This window comes from Rhipicephalus sanguineus, chromosome 2 (genome assembly GCF_013339695.2).
Source record: "Rhipicephalus sanguineus isolate Rsan-2018 chromosome 2, BIME_Rsan_1.4, whole genome shotgun sequence".
NCBI classification, from domain to species: domain Eukaryota; kingdom Metazoa; phylum Arthropoda; class Arachnida; order Ixodida; family Ixodidae; genus Rhipicephalus; species Rhipicephalus sanguineus.
In genome coordinates, this window is record NC_051177.1 from 53,835,531 (window position 1) to 53,854,379 (window position 18,849).

Genomic DNA, 18,849 nt, shown 5'->3' on the forward strand with positions numbered 1-18,849 from the left:
ATCGCACTATCAACATCAGTGTACCCAATGCTTACGTCAGTGATAGTGCCATAACTCTGCAAACTAAGCAAACACTCACTAGTACTCGCTAGCCAGTATTTGCAGGTACTTTTATGCCACTATTTTTTTGGCAGGCTAAATGTACAAACCCAGAAAACTCCTCATTCCGTGAATATGACCTTCAAGCTCAGCGTAGATCATGGCAGTGGCTGTCTGAGCTACGTCAATGCCACAGAAAAATGTTTGCACATTGCCCGTGAGATGGCGCAAAGTTCTTGCTGATGAGGTTTGCACCATTTCTTCAGCATACGAGCGCATTGATTATTTGCTTTGTTCCACGTGCCTTGTGTGTCGTCACAACGCTGGCCAAAGAGCTTTAGCGAAACGCTAGTGCAGTGCATTTGTGAAAATGAACAGCAGCTCAAGGTCGGTCTTTTGTGCCACCACTGCCAGAGGAGCTGGCTGTATCCAAGTTCATTGTGCGTTCGTGCTGAGAGCACAGACGGCGCCAAGCAGCATCTGTGTGTTGCCTTGTGGTGCAGTTGTAGGTGCAGTAGTTGCTGCTGCAAAAATGGCTGTCTGGCTTTGCTTCGCCAGAAACAGGCATGGATGAAGGAGGAGCGAGCCGTTGAGCTGCGAGGCTCACAAGCTATCTCTCGACAAAGTTGGTTTAACCGCGTTCAACCACGACAGTTCTTTCGTGTTCTCATTCACTCACACCCTTCATCACTCAATTGATGTCTCCCTTAATGAGCATGGAGAGAGTATTAGTCAGTGTAACAGGACTGAATACATCAACCTATTAGCACCACAGCATCGATGGAACTGTCGAAATCTGCTTATGTCAACATTCATGCGGGGACGTCGAATCTGCGGCATACCTGCTGGGTGGCACTGAAACCAACTCTCCTGATACAGTTCAACAAGTGGTTCTATAATCAGTGGGGATGTCCATCTTCCCGTCTTGTTTAGCTTCAGCAATTATAGCTGCCTTGTACACCAGTTGTCCCACAGCCATTTGCTGACTTCACCTACTCAGGCTTTCGGGTTACAGTGTAGTTCCTTAAATAGCACTTGAAGGGAAAGTAAAATGTGGCATCTTACCGTCACCATGCCTACTAAAAGTGTGCTGTATGTTGATAGCAGTAGTACAGTCAAACCCGGTTATAGTTAACAGTTAACAGTTAACAGATTTTGCGGAATTCGTTTTATATATGAAGTATTTATGAAGTATGTTATACTTTGTCCTAGTTGCATCCTCACTCTCCTCTGCATCATATGAGGCAATTCGTTACCATCAAGCTTGTTGGCTATTGAAGCTTTCCTCCACAGTGTTAAAGGAAACTGCATTGCCTGCTTTGAGAATTTGGTGGCACACATAAACAAAGAATTCCGTCTTCAGCAAGCCAGTCGGTGTTTTGTTGTGGGCGGTTGCTTTTATCCACTTCCGGTCTTGCACTGCAAAATCTGCACTACAGCGTTGGTTTATGGAGACGTCCAGCAGCTGAAGTGTGTCATACTTTTAGGTATCGATGCTGCCGCAGTGGTGCAGTGGTTACGGTGCTCGGCTGCTTGACCCGAAAAACACGGAGTCCATCCTGGCTGTGGAGGTCACATTTTGATGGATTCAGAATGCTAGAGGCCTGCCTACTTAAATTTTGGTGCATGTTAAAGAACCCCAGGAGGTCAAAATTATCCGGACCCTTCTGCTACGGCATCTCTCGTATCCCGAATCTCTTTGGGACGTTAACCCCCTATAAACCAGTCAGCCAACCTTTGGGTATGACAACCAGCTTCACTCCAGACGCTTGAAGCTGCTGCAGGCCTTCTGCCAGGGGTCCCCTGAAGTTATCCAAAACAAGTAAGGAACACGTGTCGAGATTTGCACCTGGTCACTTTTCCCAAACACACATTGACCAGTCTCTCACCAACTCATCCATCATCCAACTTTTCACGTGTGCCCTAACAGATATGCCTCCAGAGGATTACTCGGTGGGCACACGTTTTTTCTTGAAAACAGTGCAAGGCGATAGCTTATGCCAATTTGCAGTGACGCAAATTGTAAGTGCATCGCTGTCTTTCGTCCCACATTGTGAGAACATACTCTTCATTTCCTTTTCCTCTTCTATCAGGTTATTGTGCAAGTCAGATGAAACAGGGGTTTGATCGGAGCTTACAACTGAGAAAGCAGGTACAGTCGCGCTCAATATGACTTGCAACACGGGAGCGCATGGCCTCACGAGTTTAAAGATTGCGAATTCCTTCCACTAGCCCTTATTTCTACAACTGAACGCTGTTCTTTCACTGGGGTGTGTTCCCAAATAAGAAAATAACTATAAGTTACAGAAATAAAGCAAGGTGAAGCCGTGCACAATCATTAATCGTGAGGCCACACGCTCCCCTGTTGCAAGTCGTATTGAGTGCGACTGTACATGTGCTTCTTGTTGGGACATCATTGTGTGACGGTGGACAGATGAGTTGATGAGTTCTTTTGCTTCGGGAAGTGCCGGGTTCGTCATTTGCTGGCTGTAAACACTGTAGCAAGAATCTTCTCATTTTGTGCGATGTCGAGTGCTTTCATGCGCAGCGCCCTCTTTGAAGCTGGGGAGCCATTGGGTCTTTTACCTCTGGGAACATGCTCTCCTTGCCTCGGCAAGCACACCTTGGTACATTTGTTTTCCCCGAGTTCATTTTCTTGGGAGCACTATCGCCACACACATTATTCATCAACCTCGAACTTTGACCTGCAGCTTCTCTCTTTCTATTTTCTTTGGCGAAGTCAATCACTTTCACTTTAAAGCAGCTGGTATAGCACACGTATTTACTAGGCTTGTGCGAATTTTCGAGCACTTCGAATATTCGAACGGATATTACAGTATTCGAATTCGCTTCGATTCGAATTTTAAGTTCTTGGAAATTTCGAAGTATTCTAAATGAACGAATAGGTGTGTATTAGTCCGCATGTAACCCCCCCCCCCCTGTAAAAGTGGTTTCACTGCAGTGGAGGGGTGCTTTACCGGGAATACACCTTTCCAGGAGAAATCCGCACTGCCGCGAAGCCCCACTTGAAGGCTAAATTAACATATTGCCCTCGCATAGATTCATCACTTTTTAGTTTAAAAGCTTGTTATACCGGCTTATGTGCTCTAAGCATAGTAAATTTTAAAACGTAGTGGTATTTTACACATTATCACTTGCATCGTACTGAAAGTCAAATCCTGCTACTATTCAAAGTTGCTTCCACTTCCCTTTGAACCAAAAAGATTGACATTTGCACATGCCTTGTTTCATTTTTAAAAAATATTGTGCAGGTTAGTTGAGTCATGACAAATATGCTAATTTTTCTTTATGTGTGATATATATACCATTCTAATTCGATTCGAAATTATTCGACCAAATCACTATTCGCTTCGAGCCTAAAATTTGCATTTCCACAAGCCTAGTATTTACCCATCCAGGGGTCGTGATACTGGCAAGCTTCTAAACACAAAAGTTCAGGAACAAAGATGGGAGGTTGATACGCTACACAGAACACTTCACACAGATTCCGAGATTGCAACAGGTTTGTCAGGAGCATGACTATTTCCATAGTGTGTCACATGCCGGCAGTAATAATGCTGACGCTTCAGAGACTGGCAATCGTGGTGGATTTTTTATACAGTTATCTAAAAATCTTTACTTTTGTGAATCTTTTGATGCATCCCTTGGTATGTAAAGGTTTAAATTTTGTTTATCGGGTGCTCTATACCTATGCCACCTGAAACTAAGCTTTTTAGGACCTTATTACAGCTGGCCTTTAAACCATCTGTTAGCTCATGCACTATCTTGTCTCTTCACTTTTGACGGACGCGCCTACCACGTTGACCGCGTTGATGAAGCCTGCTCCGATCGGAACAGTGACTCCTTACCGACTGACCGCTCTTGTCTGACCATCTTTTCAGGGCAAGGAGTCTAGTGCAGTTGCACGGTGCTTTGACTGTGCCAACTTCCTGTGTCCCAACTGTGTGATGGCCCATCAGTTCATGCACTGCTTCGAGGGCCACCGAGTACTGACGCTAGGGGAGCTTCAGAGTGCGCGGGACGGGCTGCGTGCGCCACAGGACAAACCAGTTGCCTGCCTGCGCCACCGATCAGAAGCCCTGCGTTACTTCTGCCGCTCGTGTGACACGCCAGTCTGCAAGGAATGTGCTTTGCTCGACCATCCAAAGGTTTGTTGGACAGCCAGTACCTCTCTGTCTAAAGACTGTATTAAGATTCCCACTGTTTTGTAAGTTTGACTGAAAAATTACTTGAGAGGAATCGGGAACTGCAATGGTTAAATTGCTGTGGGAAATATGGGTAACAAAGCACAAGTTTCAGTGTGTAAGCAGAAACGGGTGAATTCTTAGCTCACTATTTTTTTTTTTTTTTTGGTAATTCGAACTGAGTGGCGCAGTCTAGTCAAGCAGCAAGCTCCTTGTATTATTGACACTCTTTATTTGCTTGCAAATTGGGTTTGCTGTAGATAACATTGGATAATTCCAATTGCATGTTGCCATGGCCGGCTCTCACATTGGTGGTCACTTTGCCTGCTAAGTGGCAGATGGTGCAACTCTCTGTCAACCGTTGTCGGCGTCCTCCACTTGCTGCCATTGTTGATCAATACCTCAGTGACAGTGCCCTCGAATTTCAGAGGCTACGCTTTGCTGTTGAGAACACCTCGTGACTGCCGTGTATGTCGTGCACGTTCATTTTCGAACTGGATGGTTACATCGGCATTGACGGTCCACTGCAGCACAAATGGAGGCGCACACGTTTACCAGCGCATTTGCGTTTTACCTTCAGCAACATTTCAGCATTTGTTTTCATGCCCCTAGTTGCAACAGTCAAGCGAGTGAGAGAAGTGAGGTTGTAGTGATTGCTGAACCCTGTGAAACTGTAATTTATGCCGAGCCTGCACAGATTCGTTTTGGCCGCCTTCTGGTGAAAGAAAAGACTGCAAGCACTCGAAATGTGTTGGTACAACATGAAATTGCGGTTGCCACCGGCCACTCGGTCAGTTCATGAATGCAGATTGTTATTGTAAGTTTAATTAGCCTTCCTCATCGTAATTGCACAAATAGCTCTGCTACAAAGACTGCTCCATACTCCACAGAGGAAATGAAAATAAGGTGCGTCTAAACTTCGGACGATAAAACACTTCAAAATCTGATTTTTCGGACTTTCTGCACATTATGCTACAACTGCAGGTCTGAAACAGCATTATTTGAAGCCACAACCTCTGCCATGCTATCTTTCAGCCTTCAGGCAGCATTGTCACATTCAATCGGTTCACTGCCATAGTTCACTGCCAACAGCAACAGGAAGTCGTCCTTTAGTAATGCACACTTGAAGTTCGAGTGGTGGGCAGTGGGGGCTTAGTCGGAGAGGTGGGCAGCTGGCTAGAGGGGTGGTAGTAGGTGGTGCTGCTGGGCACCTATCGTCTCGAGCGATATGTCTGCAGCACATCGTGTACTTAGCTCAGTCACTACATCTGACGATTGTACGTGCATTCGGCATGAGTACTACCTGTGCCACGGTTTCCATGTGCGTGAGCCACTCAATGCTGACAGTGCATGGTTGCAGCGCTTATTCTGGTGTACGAATACGGTGAAGGCTAGGCTTCATTTTCTGGAAGAGTCACTCACCTTGAGCGGTTCAGCACAAAGTCAAAACAAATGGCGACCCAGCGTGTTTGTTTTGTTGCGTGCTGGAAGCATGGGGCATGCTTACAAAGGGACCAGCCACACTCGCCGTTGATCAGGTACTAAAAGATGCTAACTGTGACATAATTGTCAGATGTAAGCCGCACTTGCGCTTGTCAGCGGCTGCGGTGTGGCAGCGCGGCAGTACCGCGTATCAGCGTATCAGCATATCAGCATTGAAGGGCGGGTCTGAAGCATCTGCTGTGTTTGGCGACGAGCGTGGTGGCTTTGTCAATGTAAAGTAGTTTGCGGTAGACGTGTGGCGGTTGGGCGTCGTTGCCATTGCAACCAGTGCACCTGCGTAGCGGTCACCTGTCGTGTGGATGGCATCCTGCATCAAGGGCTCCTGAGGAAACCTGTGGTGAAACTGAGCAGGCGTGGTCTCTGTAAAAGGTTCGGACGGCAAACCTGTGCTACTGGAAGCACCTTTGGTAGTCGGCTCACAAGGGCTGGTGTACAGGTCGGCATGCTGGATGTCTCCCTCCATGGCTTGCGTGTCATGTGCGGCCTGCTCTGCCATAGGCGGACCACGCACGTCGTCCTCAGGTGCTTCAGTCATAATAGCAGCGTCTCGGAAGTTGGTGTTGGTAAGGGGCTCAAACTTCAGCTGTGTGAGACTCTCAGGGCAATGCTGGTTGCTGCTGGCAAGACGTGCAGAGCGTCGAGGTTGTTAGGACGTGGTGTTGGTCTATAGGCGTGGACGACGAAGCCTCCATAAAGGAAGGGCGAACACCGGGCATGACGATGTCTTTGGCAGACTCCAGGGTGTGCGACACGGCAGCCATCACAGAGGCTGATGTCTCTGAGGTGTCACGAGCCGTCGAGGTGGGGGAAGACATGCGGATGGCGGGCAGACATGCGAATGATGGACCTTTGGCCGAGAGCTTCGAAGGAACGCACCTCGTGTTGGACAAGTCAGTCGAAGTACTGGCGTCTTCTACCTTGTCATGGTGGTCCGATACAGGAATGAATGCCCCTGTGGCCGGAACCAAGGTAGGAGTCGTAATCAGTGAAGAGTCGTCGTGGTCGAGTGAAGGCTACGGGCTGGCGGGTACAGCACGCTGCGACAGTGGTGAAACCTGGAACTCGCAGTTCCCCGGAAAGGGGCGGTACGTTTCATCGTAGCAGGCAAGCGCTGCAGTGGAGAGGTTGTCGTAGGGCTGCGGGCTGGATGTCGTTGTGGCAACAAGATGGTGTAGCTCAACCGGCAGCGCTTCGAGCAGGATGGCGTGCATCATCGGCTGTGCCATGATGCCATTCAGTGCGAGAATGGCATCGAGCTTCAGGAACCATGCTTGGGGTCGGCCGGGTTGAAAGGCTTCACTGGTGGGCAGAGTGATGGAAGCATTGCAGCGGGCCGCTTGGCGAAGGGCGGGCTCTTCGGGTCACCGCTGTAGCGAGAGACGAGACGTGAGACGACGTGACAGCGGCCAGTGTGGCTGTGCCGTTGTCTCGCCACTTTATTTGGAAGGCGTTGGCCGAAGAGGCGCGGTGCGGTGGAGGGAAACTGATCAAGGTGATGAAAGGCGATGATGGCGCTACACATATTAGGCCGCAACCCGGTTAATTCGAACGATCCTCGGAGCGCGCCGAGCGCGAAGTGCCACAGATGTGCGACGCAAAGGAACGAAAACGACATTCACGGACAGCCGAAATGGCCGCGGGTGTTTAGAAAGGCATGAGCACGATCCACAATCAGTTGGTACATAATAAGGTATGGGTTCAGAGCATGTTTCGGATTAAGGCACGGAGGTCTTGAGCCGTGTTCGGAATGTGAATGAAGTCACAAATGAGGAAAATACGGATTTTTCCCTGCTCTTATGCAAAATAATTACTGGATTTACATATTCCTCAATAAGACAGTGCATTGATTCGTAATAGGCATTTATTTATTGTTTTCTTGGTAGTTTCGATAAATCAGCATTCGGTTAATTCAAATGGTTTTTCTGGTTCCGTGAAATCTATTACGGAGCTTTTACCATATTGTGGGAAACTCCATCTCAGTGAAATGTGGCGTGCACGGTAAATTGATTCCGTGAGGACACAGTTACGCGACTCGCCTCCTCGCCAGCATAGGGCCACTTCCAAATGGACCAGCGGTGTTTCACCGCCGCCTACTGCTTCGAGTGCACTGGCACCGACTAATAAAATAGCTGGAAGAAGCACCGCAGAAAGGCAACGATGTCGACGGGCGAATGTCGTGCAAGTGGGTTCAGCGACACACGCCAGCGGGAGCGGAGTGCATTTGTGCGTTAACGGCTCGAGCTAGGAACTCTGCCTATCACGTTCTGTAAGTGCTCTGTAGTAGTGCATGCATGAGCACAGGCGCGTTCACCCTATTACTAGGAAGCGCATACCTTGCAGTTTCTCTCCTCGAATGACGATGCTTTGAAAGAGTGCATATCGAGTACCAGTGTTTATTGTGTGCATGTTGACACCACCTTTGCGCGTGATTCACCATATGTTGTGTCCAGGTGTATGTTAACTACAGTCGAACCCGACTATATTGAACCCGTTTACATCGAATTATCCTGAAGCGGGGCAAAAGTGCCCCCGGAAGTTGGCTTTCTCTCGTAGCGACGGGGAAACTGGCGCTTTTCCCCACCGCTCACTCCAAAAGTGGTTTAACCCGGTGGCGCATGACCAGCTCTCCCTACCGCGCCGCGTCAGTCGAGCCGCCGTCACCCCCTACGAAAAATGATCCTGACCCGCCCACAGTGCTTGCTGAGACAGCCAATCAAGGCCTCTTGTACTCTCGTCGTGCGAGCGCGCGGATCGTGCGAGTTATCTCCCTGCATTTCTCGTTCGTTGTGCTTCTTACCATGCACCTGTGCCGTGATGGCTAGCGTGAAGCGGCAGAATTTGATTTCGCTGTGAAGCTAGAAATGATAAATCGAGTCGAACGTGGTGAGAAGCAATCGGACGTCACAGCAGCTTGCAATATTCCGGGAGCACTCTCAGCACGATCTTTAAGAATAACGCGGAGATTAGGGATAAAGCAGACAAAAGACCCGGTGCCCGTGGCACCCGATGCGTACGCACGGCCGTGTATGAAGACGTCGAGGCAGCCATGTACAAGTGGTTCGCCGACGTTCGGTTGCGCAACCTCCCTGTGTCCTGCCCCATGATCGAACAAAAAGCAAAGGACGTGGCTTTTCTCCTTGGCAGGGAGGATTTTCAAGGTGGCTTCGGTTGGCTACAGCGGTTCAAAGAAAGGCATGAGAAACGACGATCCTTTGCCGACATCCTCGGAGGTGATTGGTGCTCTCGCACTAGTCCGGCGCTACTGCGCAAATGTGGAAGGTTGCGGCCTCGCTTGCTCCAACCCTTTAGACCATGTTGAGAAATGCGTGCTGTCGCAAGCAGCGAAGTTGCTCAAACAGAAAAAATGGAAGACTATGTCAAGCGCGACTACGCTAGCTTCATCAATAAAGTGCTTTTATGAATGGTGTATGAATTTATGACTTCCAATTCTTTAGCAGGCTTATATCGAATTATGCCCCATATCGAACTGACAGGCGTCTTTTTGCGAGTTTGATATACAGTAGAACCCCGCTGATACGTTTTTGAAGGGACCGTAAGAAATAAACGTAAGAGACGGGAAACGTAAGAGCCGAAAAACAGGAAAAACGACAAAATATTTAGTGGTACAGAATTTTATTTCAATGCTTACGAGCAGCACGAAAATTGGCGCGCTCAGCCGCGATCTAGTCGATGGATAGAAACGCGGAGCTGGGGACGGCCTCATCCACAGAAATGTAATCAACGTATGTGATCTTTTTAACACCAACAGCTGTAAGCATGAAAGAACTAAGCACACGCAATCACGACCAGCGCGGCGAGTCCGACCGCGAACCGCGCGCATGACCATGCAAGCTCCAACCAGCTCGAACCGCTCGAACTCCTCCCGTCCTCCGACAAATAACGATGATGATGAGTCTACGCCAACGTGATGGCAGAAGTGAATGCCAATCTCGAAGGCCTTGCTTTCGCAAGCAATTACGTCATAGACGCCATGCTTGTGCAATACAAATCTCAAAGGCTGTGCTTCTGTAAATAGTAAATGCCAATCTCGAAGGCCTTGCTTTCGCGAGCAATTACGTCATAGACGCCATCTTTGCAACGCGAATCTCGAAGGCCATGCTTTTGTTTGCATCAATTGAAAGATCCTGTTGCTTGCGCCTCTCATGCGGCTAATATTACGGTAAAAGCAGGCCAAGCTGCGTGAAAATGCACCATGGCCGCTCTCTTCGGTAGTCACTCGGTCGGCTCCGAGCGCACTTCGCGACGTATCATACGGGAACGGTCCGACAGTTACGACGTAACAGCGGGGTTCCCAATGCATTGTATCCTGTGGGAGCTATGCCGGGACCGGCGGAAAACGATGTAACAGCCGGGAAAACGCACCAGTGAGGAACGTAACAGCGGGGTTCTACTGTATCCGGGTTTGACTGTAATAGAGCTACCACAATGGTTTAATCATGATCGTGCGTTGCTTGCTATTTTCTATATTTTTCATGTGACTGCTTCGTAAATAAATCATTTGTTGGAAGTTAGTGCTGCGTCCATGTTGTATCTTTGTGTTCCTGTCCCTCCCATTCGCTATAGGTGTTACGATATTTTGAGATCCGAGTTCAATTTAACTATGGTTAACTGTATGTGAAAGAGTATAGAAGGCATTAACCTTAAACAGAAATCGAGGAGCTCTAAAGTAGTAGTAGTCCTAATTTCCTTTGCTCATAGGCGCATGCCTCGCTACTTTCACTTTCAATTTTGCTTGCGTATATATACAGTAGAACCCCGCTGCTACGTTCCTCACTGCTGCGTTTTCCCGGCTGTTACGTCGTTTTCCGCCGGTCCCGGCATAGCTCCCATAGGATACAATGTATTGGGAACCCCGCTGTTACGTCGTAACTGTCGGACCGTTCCCGTATGATACGTCGCGAAGTGCGCCCGGAGCCGACCGAGTGACTACCAAAGAGAGCGGCCATGGTGCATTTTCACGCAGCTTGGCCTCGTTTGACCGTAATATTAGCCGCATGAGAGGCGCAAGCAACAGAATCTTTCAATTGATGCAAACAAAAGCATGGCCTTCGAGATTCAAATTGCAAAGATGGCGTCTATGACGTAACTGCTCGCGAAAGCAAGGCCTTCGAGATTGGCATTTACTATTGACAAAAGCATAGCCTCTGAGATTTGCATTGCACAAACATGGCGTGTATAACGTAATTGCTTGCGAAAGCAAGGCCTTCGAGATTGCCATTCACTTCTGCCATCGCGTTGGCGTAGACTCATCATCATCGTTATTTGTCGGAGAACGGGAGGAGTTCGAGCTGGTTGGAGCTCGCATGGTCGTGTGTGCGGTTCGCGGTCGGACTCGCCGCGCCGGTCGTGATTGCGTGTGCTTAGTTCTTTCATGCCTACAGCTGTTGGTGTTAAAAAAATCACATACGTTGATTACATTTCTGTGGATAAGGCCGTCCTAAGCTCCGTGTTTCTATCCATCGACTAGATCGCGGCTGAGCGCGCCAATTTTCGTGCTGCTCGTAAGAATTGAAATAAAATTCTGTACCACTAAATATTTTGCCGTTTTTCCTGTTTTTCGGCTCTTACGTTTCCCGTCTCTTACGTTTATTTCCTACGGTCCCTTCAAAAACGTATCAGCGGGGTTCTACTGTACACGCACATATACAAATGCACGCATGAACGTACATGAAGTATGGTTGAACCTCCCCCCCCTCCTGCATCTGGGTACGCCCCTGATGCAGTCTGTGCGTACATTGTGTTCTCCACATACACGCAGGCAATGCATGACCTGGAGCCATTGAGCGAAGCAGCGCCTCGTCACGTAGAGGGCCTGTCACACATGGTGGAGGATGGACGGGTCAAGTCGCACGACCTCAGGGCAGCGCTCAAGACGCTCGAGCAGGTGTCAAGCCGTCTCCAGTCCCAGTACCAACGGGCCCAAGGGGAGGTTGCCGACACTTTCCACTTCTACCGCTCCATGCTCGAGGAGCGGCGGCAGGAGACCCTGCGTGAGCTTGAGAACGTGTACAATGCCAAGATGGTCTCCCTAGGTCTGCTTGGACAGAAGGTGGGTTGATGTTTACTCTGTTCGAATGCATTTAAATCGAACCGTAGTTGGACATCTTTCGGCACAACCATGGAGGGTTCCATCACAGTGTCTTTGCGCCATCGCTATTTAGCTGCTGATCGTGAAGTTACATTTAAGGTGAAAGCCTAGATACCTTATCAAACGTAAAAATTGATCGTTGGCGCCGTCGGTGTCAGCACGAGTGGTGAAAAAAATCATCACGTGATGATGTCACCTGACGTCACCATGATGTCATCATTTGACATCGTCGCTTGGTTAAAGGTGGGCCTATTATGAAGGCAGTACAAAACCAGGTGAAGTGCAGAAAGTTTGCAATGCCTCTGATCCTGGAGGCAGTGCAAAACCACTTACAGCAATACCTCATTAACTTAAAGTAGTAAACACCAGAAAAAAAAAATTATAGAGATGAGCAAATTTTCGAGTTAAGGACGAGACAGACTGTACGATTTTGCCTCTGATCCAGCGTCCGGCGTCGGATGTCCGGCATGCGGCGTACGACGATTCAGCGCACATGGGGCGAGCGAGCAATCAGCCGTAGGTTCCGCCTACATACTGTACCTCGGCATGCGCACTCGGAAAACTTCGTATCCTCGTAATGAAGCACAAAACAAACATCTTTGCACAGCTACGCTTCATTCTAGTAGAAAATAATCGCTAAACCTACGCCTTCGCGAACGACCAGCACATCGCAACGGCTCGCCGTCACTCGCGACTCGGAGAGGTAGGCCTAGCATAGCGGACGCCGGCCGTCGCCTACGCCGTTCGCGATCACATGTGAGCTCATCATAGAGCGCTTATTTTTGCCAACACGATTAAGCTTTGTACTCGCATGTAATGCGTTAGTACAGTCGAACCCGGGTATATCGAACTCGCCAAAAAACGTTTATTAGTTCGATATATGGGATAATTCGATATATGCCTGCTATAGGATTTGATGACACAAAAGCACATACCAATAAGAAAAGTACTTTATTAATATGGTGGCTTACTTGCGTGCCCTACTTTGAAACAAAATAGTCCTGGATTTTCTTCTGTTTCAACGACTTCGATATGGCATAATTTGATATAGGCTCGCTATAGGATTTGATGACACAAAGGCACATACCAATAAGAAAAGTACTTTATTAATATGGTGGCTTACTTGCGTGCCCTACTTTGGAACAAAATAGTCCTGAATTTTCTTCTGTTTGAACGACTTCGCTGCCTGCGACAGCACGCACGCCTCCACATTGTCCAACGAGTCGGAGTGGCCTTTCATATTCACGCAATAGCACCGGACCAACGCAAGTGCACTAATCACTTCGGAGGGTGTAGGCAACGGGCCATCGTCAATTTCCTTATTGCTGTCGCTTTGGCTCGTGGTCGGCACGACATCTGCAACGTAGTCCTCATCTTGTAGCTGGCCCATGATGGCGACATCATCGTCCGCACTGACGAACTCGTCGAATGTCGATCCGTACGCGGCGGCGACGTCGGACTTCTCACCGCGCTCGACTCGATTTATGATTCTGAGTTTCGCGGCGAACGGCAAATTCTGCCTCTTTGCACAAGCCATGACGACAGCGTGCCAAGCAAGTTCACAGAGCGCCAACAGGCAACACCACCAGCACGGACCACGCTGAATGAGGACTCGAGGAAAAGAGGCAGCAGTAGGCACTAGGCACGCAAGCATAAAGAAAGAAAAAATGGCGCTCACTTGTACCACGCTTGTACCACCTCCGCGCCTCGGAGAAAGCACGGCGGCCCCTGATTGGCTGTAGGCGCTACGAGCAGGCCAGGATCATTTTGTCAGGGGGGTGCTCGCCCGTGCACAGCCGGGTCTAAACCACTTTTTCTAGGGTGGCGCCGGCAGTTTTTCCCGCAACCGCGAGGGAAAGCCAACTTGCTGGGGCACTTTTGAGGCACATGGAGTTTGATATATCGGTTGTCTTTGCTATTTTCGTTCGATGTAACAGTAACTTTTGCTATATATTCTCAATGTAAATTTAACGTGTTTAGAAATTGTTCGATATACGGGATAATTTGATATAAACGGGTTCGATATAGTCGGGCTCGACTGTATACGCTATTAACTTTCTCATCATCATTGATGTGAAGAACAAAAGTGGAAGCGAAGCAAGCCAGCTCGCTGAGACGCCGGTGTCGCTGTGTTTACCTGCAAAATGGCCTTGCATCGCTGCTCGCGATCTTGCTAGTGGTTTGGAAACGGGCGCTGTCTTGCAGAAATGGCACACTTCTAACATCTATTCAGTCATGAAATTATTTCATGTCACAAACAAAATGTGCTCGCTCTTTATCACGCCGCCGCGAGTGACGATATTGGCAAGTGCTCGATGGCTCGTTTCCACCAACTCGCCGAAGCCACAGTGACCGGAATGGTGACTGGGAGAGGGCGCCACCACTGGCGTGATGACACACGTCTCCCGAGCTGTCATTGGCTGTGGCCTTCCAACAGTCCGATGCAGCGACGAAAATATCTGCCCGGTTTGTTGCACGCCGGGCATGCGATGCGGCAGTCCGATGCGATGAAACGCCACCACTCCCGCTGCCGACCGCTGCGTCGGACATCGCATCGCATGGAAAATCGTACCGTCTGTCTCCGCCTTTAAGCAAAGTTGCGCAAATTCCATTGAGAAGTCCAGTTCTAGCTAAAAACGATATCACTGCTGACCAGTTTCCTAACAGGAGTGCCTAACTGGCTCTTTGTAAAGTTTCGGAAGAAAAATGACGTACCAGAGCTATCAACCAGCTGTACTTTCCGGCTCTGCCTTTTTATTTAGTGCAGAAAGACAGAGGCTGGTCTGCCTCTCAGTAACACTTGCACTTAGCAAAGCTTCATAACACATCGCATGTGGCGATCGTCCTCGCCGCCGCACTCAACTTTATTTCGCATCAAGCAAAGCACGTTTCTTGTTTGGATGATGTCGTCACCCCTTGAGTAGCTGCGTCAATCACAGTATGTGATGCCATGTTATTTTGGTCAAGAAAATGGTTAAACCAGCCGATGTTGCAGGTGGTATTGGTGTAGCCCACCGCTAAGTCCAGAGAATCGGCCTTCTCTGTTGTGACTGGAAGGCTGGCTCCTCTCACGCGATGCAGCCACACAATTAACACCATTTTGACATCCGAAAACTTCAAGCCCCGAATCTGCTTCTTTGATTAGGGCTACCTTCCTTTACAGCATCAGTGACTTGCTTTGCTTTGGCGGCGTTATCCTCACCACATCACGCGGCCGACGAAAAAATTCACCCGACGTGCCTTGTGTAAATAAAACAATACTGAAATCTCATCTCTGACGGTTAAAAAAATAAAGTTTTCGAACCGTGCTATTTTGCAGGGCCTGCCTCTGTGCACGTCTATAGCGTCACATGACCTGACACAGGGTTGCTTGACAAAGTTGTTATGCCGCTGGGTTCCGACTTCACATTTGGGAACAGTGTCCGCTTTGTCGTAAGCGTGGCAACCTCTCGCGAACCTTGTGAAACGGTTCAGCGGCGAATTTGTTCCACTCTCAGTCATGATTTCGACATAACCGAAAGTGAGCACGGAAATACTGAGATAAAGGGCAATAAATACATTGCACCTACGAGAAATCGTTCGTTACCGCGGCAAATTTCAACTTAGCCGATTTTTTTAGATATGAGAGTTCGAGTCAGTGATGGGAAAGCTGCTACAATTGCTCCAAGCTGCTACATTTCATTAAAGCTGCTACATCTATGCTACAAATGAGCACCATTGCTCCAACCTGCTACATTTCGTGAAAGCTGCTACATCCATGCCACAAATGAGCAGAACTGCTCCAAAGCTGCTACGCATAGCCTCCGAGATTACCTGGCAATGCGCCGCTTTATCTCGGAGGCCACCGTCAAGGGGATTTTTCAGCAACACCAGGTGGCAGATAGGCTGCCGCCTCTCGTGCCATTCGTAGGCAGAGCCAATCCAATACAATCCAATGCGTGGGCACGTGGCTGTAGTTGTGCGTGGGCTTGTCACTGTGTAGTGTCGGTACCTGGTGGGACTGTCGTTTGAGCTGAGTGCAGTTGCGGCTCATTCCCAGTTTTCGCTGCGTGCCGCAGCCTCGCAGTCGTACCGGCGGCGGAACCGAACCCCTGCTTCACATTCTTTATGATGAAATGGTGATGCTGCTAAAAAAAATCTTGGGAAGGTTTTTAAGGACCGAAGTGTTTCAGGCAAAGTCAGGCAGTCAGCTTGCATCCATTGACGTTGAGTCCTCTCGGAACTGGAAACAACATGTAGAGGTAGGAGCAGACACTGAAGAAGCTATTAAGACCTGGACTGCTGCAGAGAAAGCTGCGTTCCAGCTAGGAGCAAGGTCGTTCTACATTACATGTTCGAAGTACTTGATGGCAAAACTTCCTCTTGAGAATCAGATGCTCCAACATGTCAGGTGCCTGCATCCGAGCAATCATAGTGCGGAATCTTGAATTCAAGAGACTCCTTCAGATATCTTGCAAAGTGTGCACCCCAGGTGGTTCAACCCGCTGAAGTTTCATCTCTTCTTGATGAATTGACGGTGCTAAACTTGAACCAGTTACATGCAGGTTCTGACATGCCACTGGACAAATACTGGCATCAAGTTTTCATCATGAAAGATGGTCAGGGTGGGCCAAAATATCCGCTATTGTCCAAGCTAGTCAAGGCACTTCTGTCACTTCCGCATGGCAATAGCGATGATGAGCGTGGATTTAGTGAAAACTCAAGAGTCCTGCACGACAGGTCAAATCTTTCTCTCTCAAGCGCAAATGGCATACGTCACATAATGTCATATTCAAAGAGGTTTGACAGTGACCCGTGCTCATTTCCAGTCAATTCCGATGTCATCAAGGCTGTCAAGGGGGCATCAAGACAGTATGCGGAGCGCCTTGCAGCTGAAGAGCGACCATCAAAGCGTATGCGTATAGATGCAGAGCAAAGTTCACCGAATGTGGAACTTACGAATGACCAAGCCAAAAAGGAAGTGGCTGAGGTAGAACGGATGATTAAAAATGCTGACTTGTTGATTCAGCGGGGCATGAAGTTGAAGAACTTCTCTGACATCGAGAGTGGGCGAGCAGTGCTTGCTCAAGCACGAAAAAAGATGGCCGAGTGTATGCCACACTTGCATGCGGAGAAAAAAGGGAAGAAAGCTTAGTGTGTTTCATGCAAGTGACATTCATGTATTGTGTACCTGCGTCTTTGTGCCAACCAGTCTTCGTATATTTGTGATCCTAGGCTTTGTTTAAAGCTTGCGTTAGTTGCGCCGTCATTGAACTCATGTGCGCACTGTATTTAATACTTCATTTTATTGTATAATAAAAGCATTAAAATGCCATCTGACCTGTTTTTCTTTTTCGTTTTCGCAACCTGCTACAAAACCTGATACAAAACACTTTTGGCCATTCCCATCACTGAGTTAACGAGGTATTACTGTACACTCAAACCTCAATATAACAAACTCGGATATAACGAATTATCGGTTATAACGAAGTCAATGAAGACTAGTCTTGTAATAGATACAGTGTTAAAACTAAACGTTTATAACGAATTTTCGGATATAACGAAGTTATTTTCGTGTCAGATGTGACTTTGTTATAATGAGGTTTGAGTGTAGTTGCAGAAAGCTTTTGGATAGTGGCAAGGGAGGATCAATACATCAACTAAAAAGAAAAAGGTGGTTTTCGCCATTGAGTCGTCTTAGATGAATGCATAAGGGAGCCTGCGAGTTTTTTTTATTGTAATGCCCACATTTCAGTGATAGTGAAATTTCAAAATTTTCTGTCCTTGGTACGCAGTTGCAACATTCTTTTTGGGAGAGTCTGTAAGTTACGAGATTTTGTGACTTGGCAGCAGACCCGTTGACATTGACGGCTGACACCATTACTGTAGACTGTGACGCATAACATGCCGAGTTGGATAAAAGTTTGTGAAAGTGATGGTATCTTAGACTAGAACGCCACCTCAGATTGTGTGGTTCTGATCATTCTGCCTTTCTTGCAAATCCCTTGGAGTAACTAAAACATCTGGTACAGTAAAAACTAATTAATTTGTCTTTTGTTAATTTGAAACATTTGTTAAATCAGTCTTAATTTCTGGCCTGTTCTGTGGACCAAGCTAACTGCGCACAGAGCACAAATCGCTGCAAATCTGCGACGCAAAAGAGTGAAAACGGCATTTGCGGACAACTGAAACGAGGCGGCACAGTCAGCGTCGCTATCGTCATCACCGTGAGCCTTACAGTAACATGACAGCCAGAAGGCTTCATGCCGATTTGTTTATCACTGCATGTGGCACCGCGTTGGCCGCAGGCCTTGTTGACGACAGACTTCATCAGCTGCAGCAAACTTATTTCATTTTTGTTTTTACTTGGTGCACATGAACTGTGTTGGCACACTTCATAATCGCGCCGATAGCAACTGCGGTATTGTCCTCCGCAGCAGCTGCTACAGGGAGAAGGTTTCCTTTTCACAGCATACCTTTGGAACTGCGTAGTTGCCATCCATGATTGTGCATTAGCGAGCCAATGTTCTTTCGCAGCATACGGCGCTCAGTAGTTCCGTTTTGACTCTGTATGCGTAGGCTGCGCACATGCCTTCCGAACTGCATGAACGCTGCCTATGATTGCATCCTTAGTGACGACAGTTTCATCCGCATTGGATGGGGTACTCAGTACCTTCGTTTTGACTTGATGCAATATGCGCACAATGCCACAAAACTCAAACATGGCAGAAGCTGTTGAAGATGAGCTTTCAGTGGTTCGCCTGTACATGTCACTGGGGCACACGGGTCTTAAAAAATGGTTTTTTAAAGGTTGGGTGAATGGCATGAAATTCAATACACTTATTCAGCTTTTTCTGCAGATTCAAAATCTCTAAGTAGATTTTTAATAGCTGCATTAGAACAAAAGATATGCAATTTCTAACACATATTTAAGCATATTTCTTACGGGGATTTTTGGCAACTTTGCTTTGTCAAACACAAATTTCACTCACATTTACGTCTATTTATTTTGTA

At 48.0% G+C, this 18,849-nt stretch overlaps 1 protein-coding gene across 5 annotated transcripts in view; it reads left to right on the forward strand.

The window, feature by feature from the left end:
• The window catches only part of LOC119382964 (brain tumor protein-like), a 118,889-nt gene that overhangs the window by 90,509 nt on the left and 9,531 nt on the right, over positions 1 to 18,849 (forward strand). For all 5 annotated transcript variants that reach the window (XM_049412370.1, XM_037650900.2, XM_049412369.1 and 2 more), the window contains 2 exons: positions 3,942 to 4,208; positions 11,527 to 11,817. In XM_049412370.1, coding sequence (XP_049268327.1) covers positions 3,942 to 4,208; positions 11,527 to 11,817 — 558 coding nt within the window. The remainder of the gene's footprint in view (positions 1 to 3,941; positions 4,209 to 11,526; positions 11,818 to 18,849) is intronic.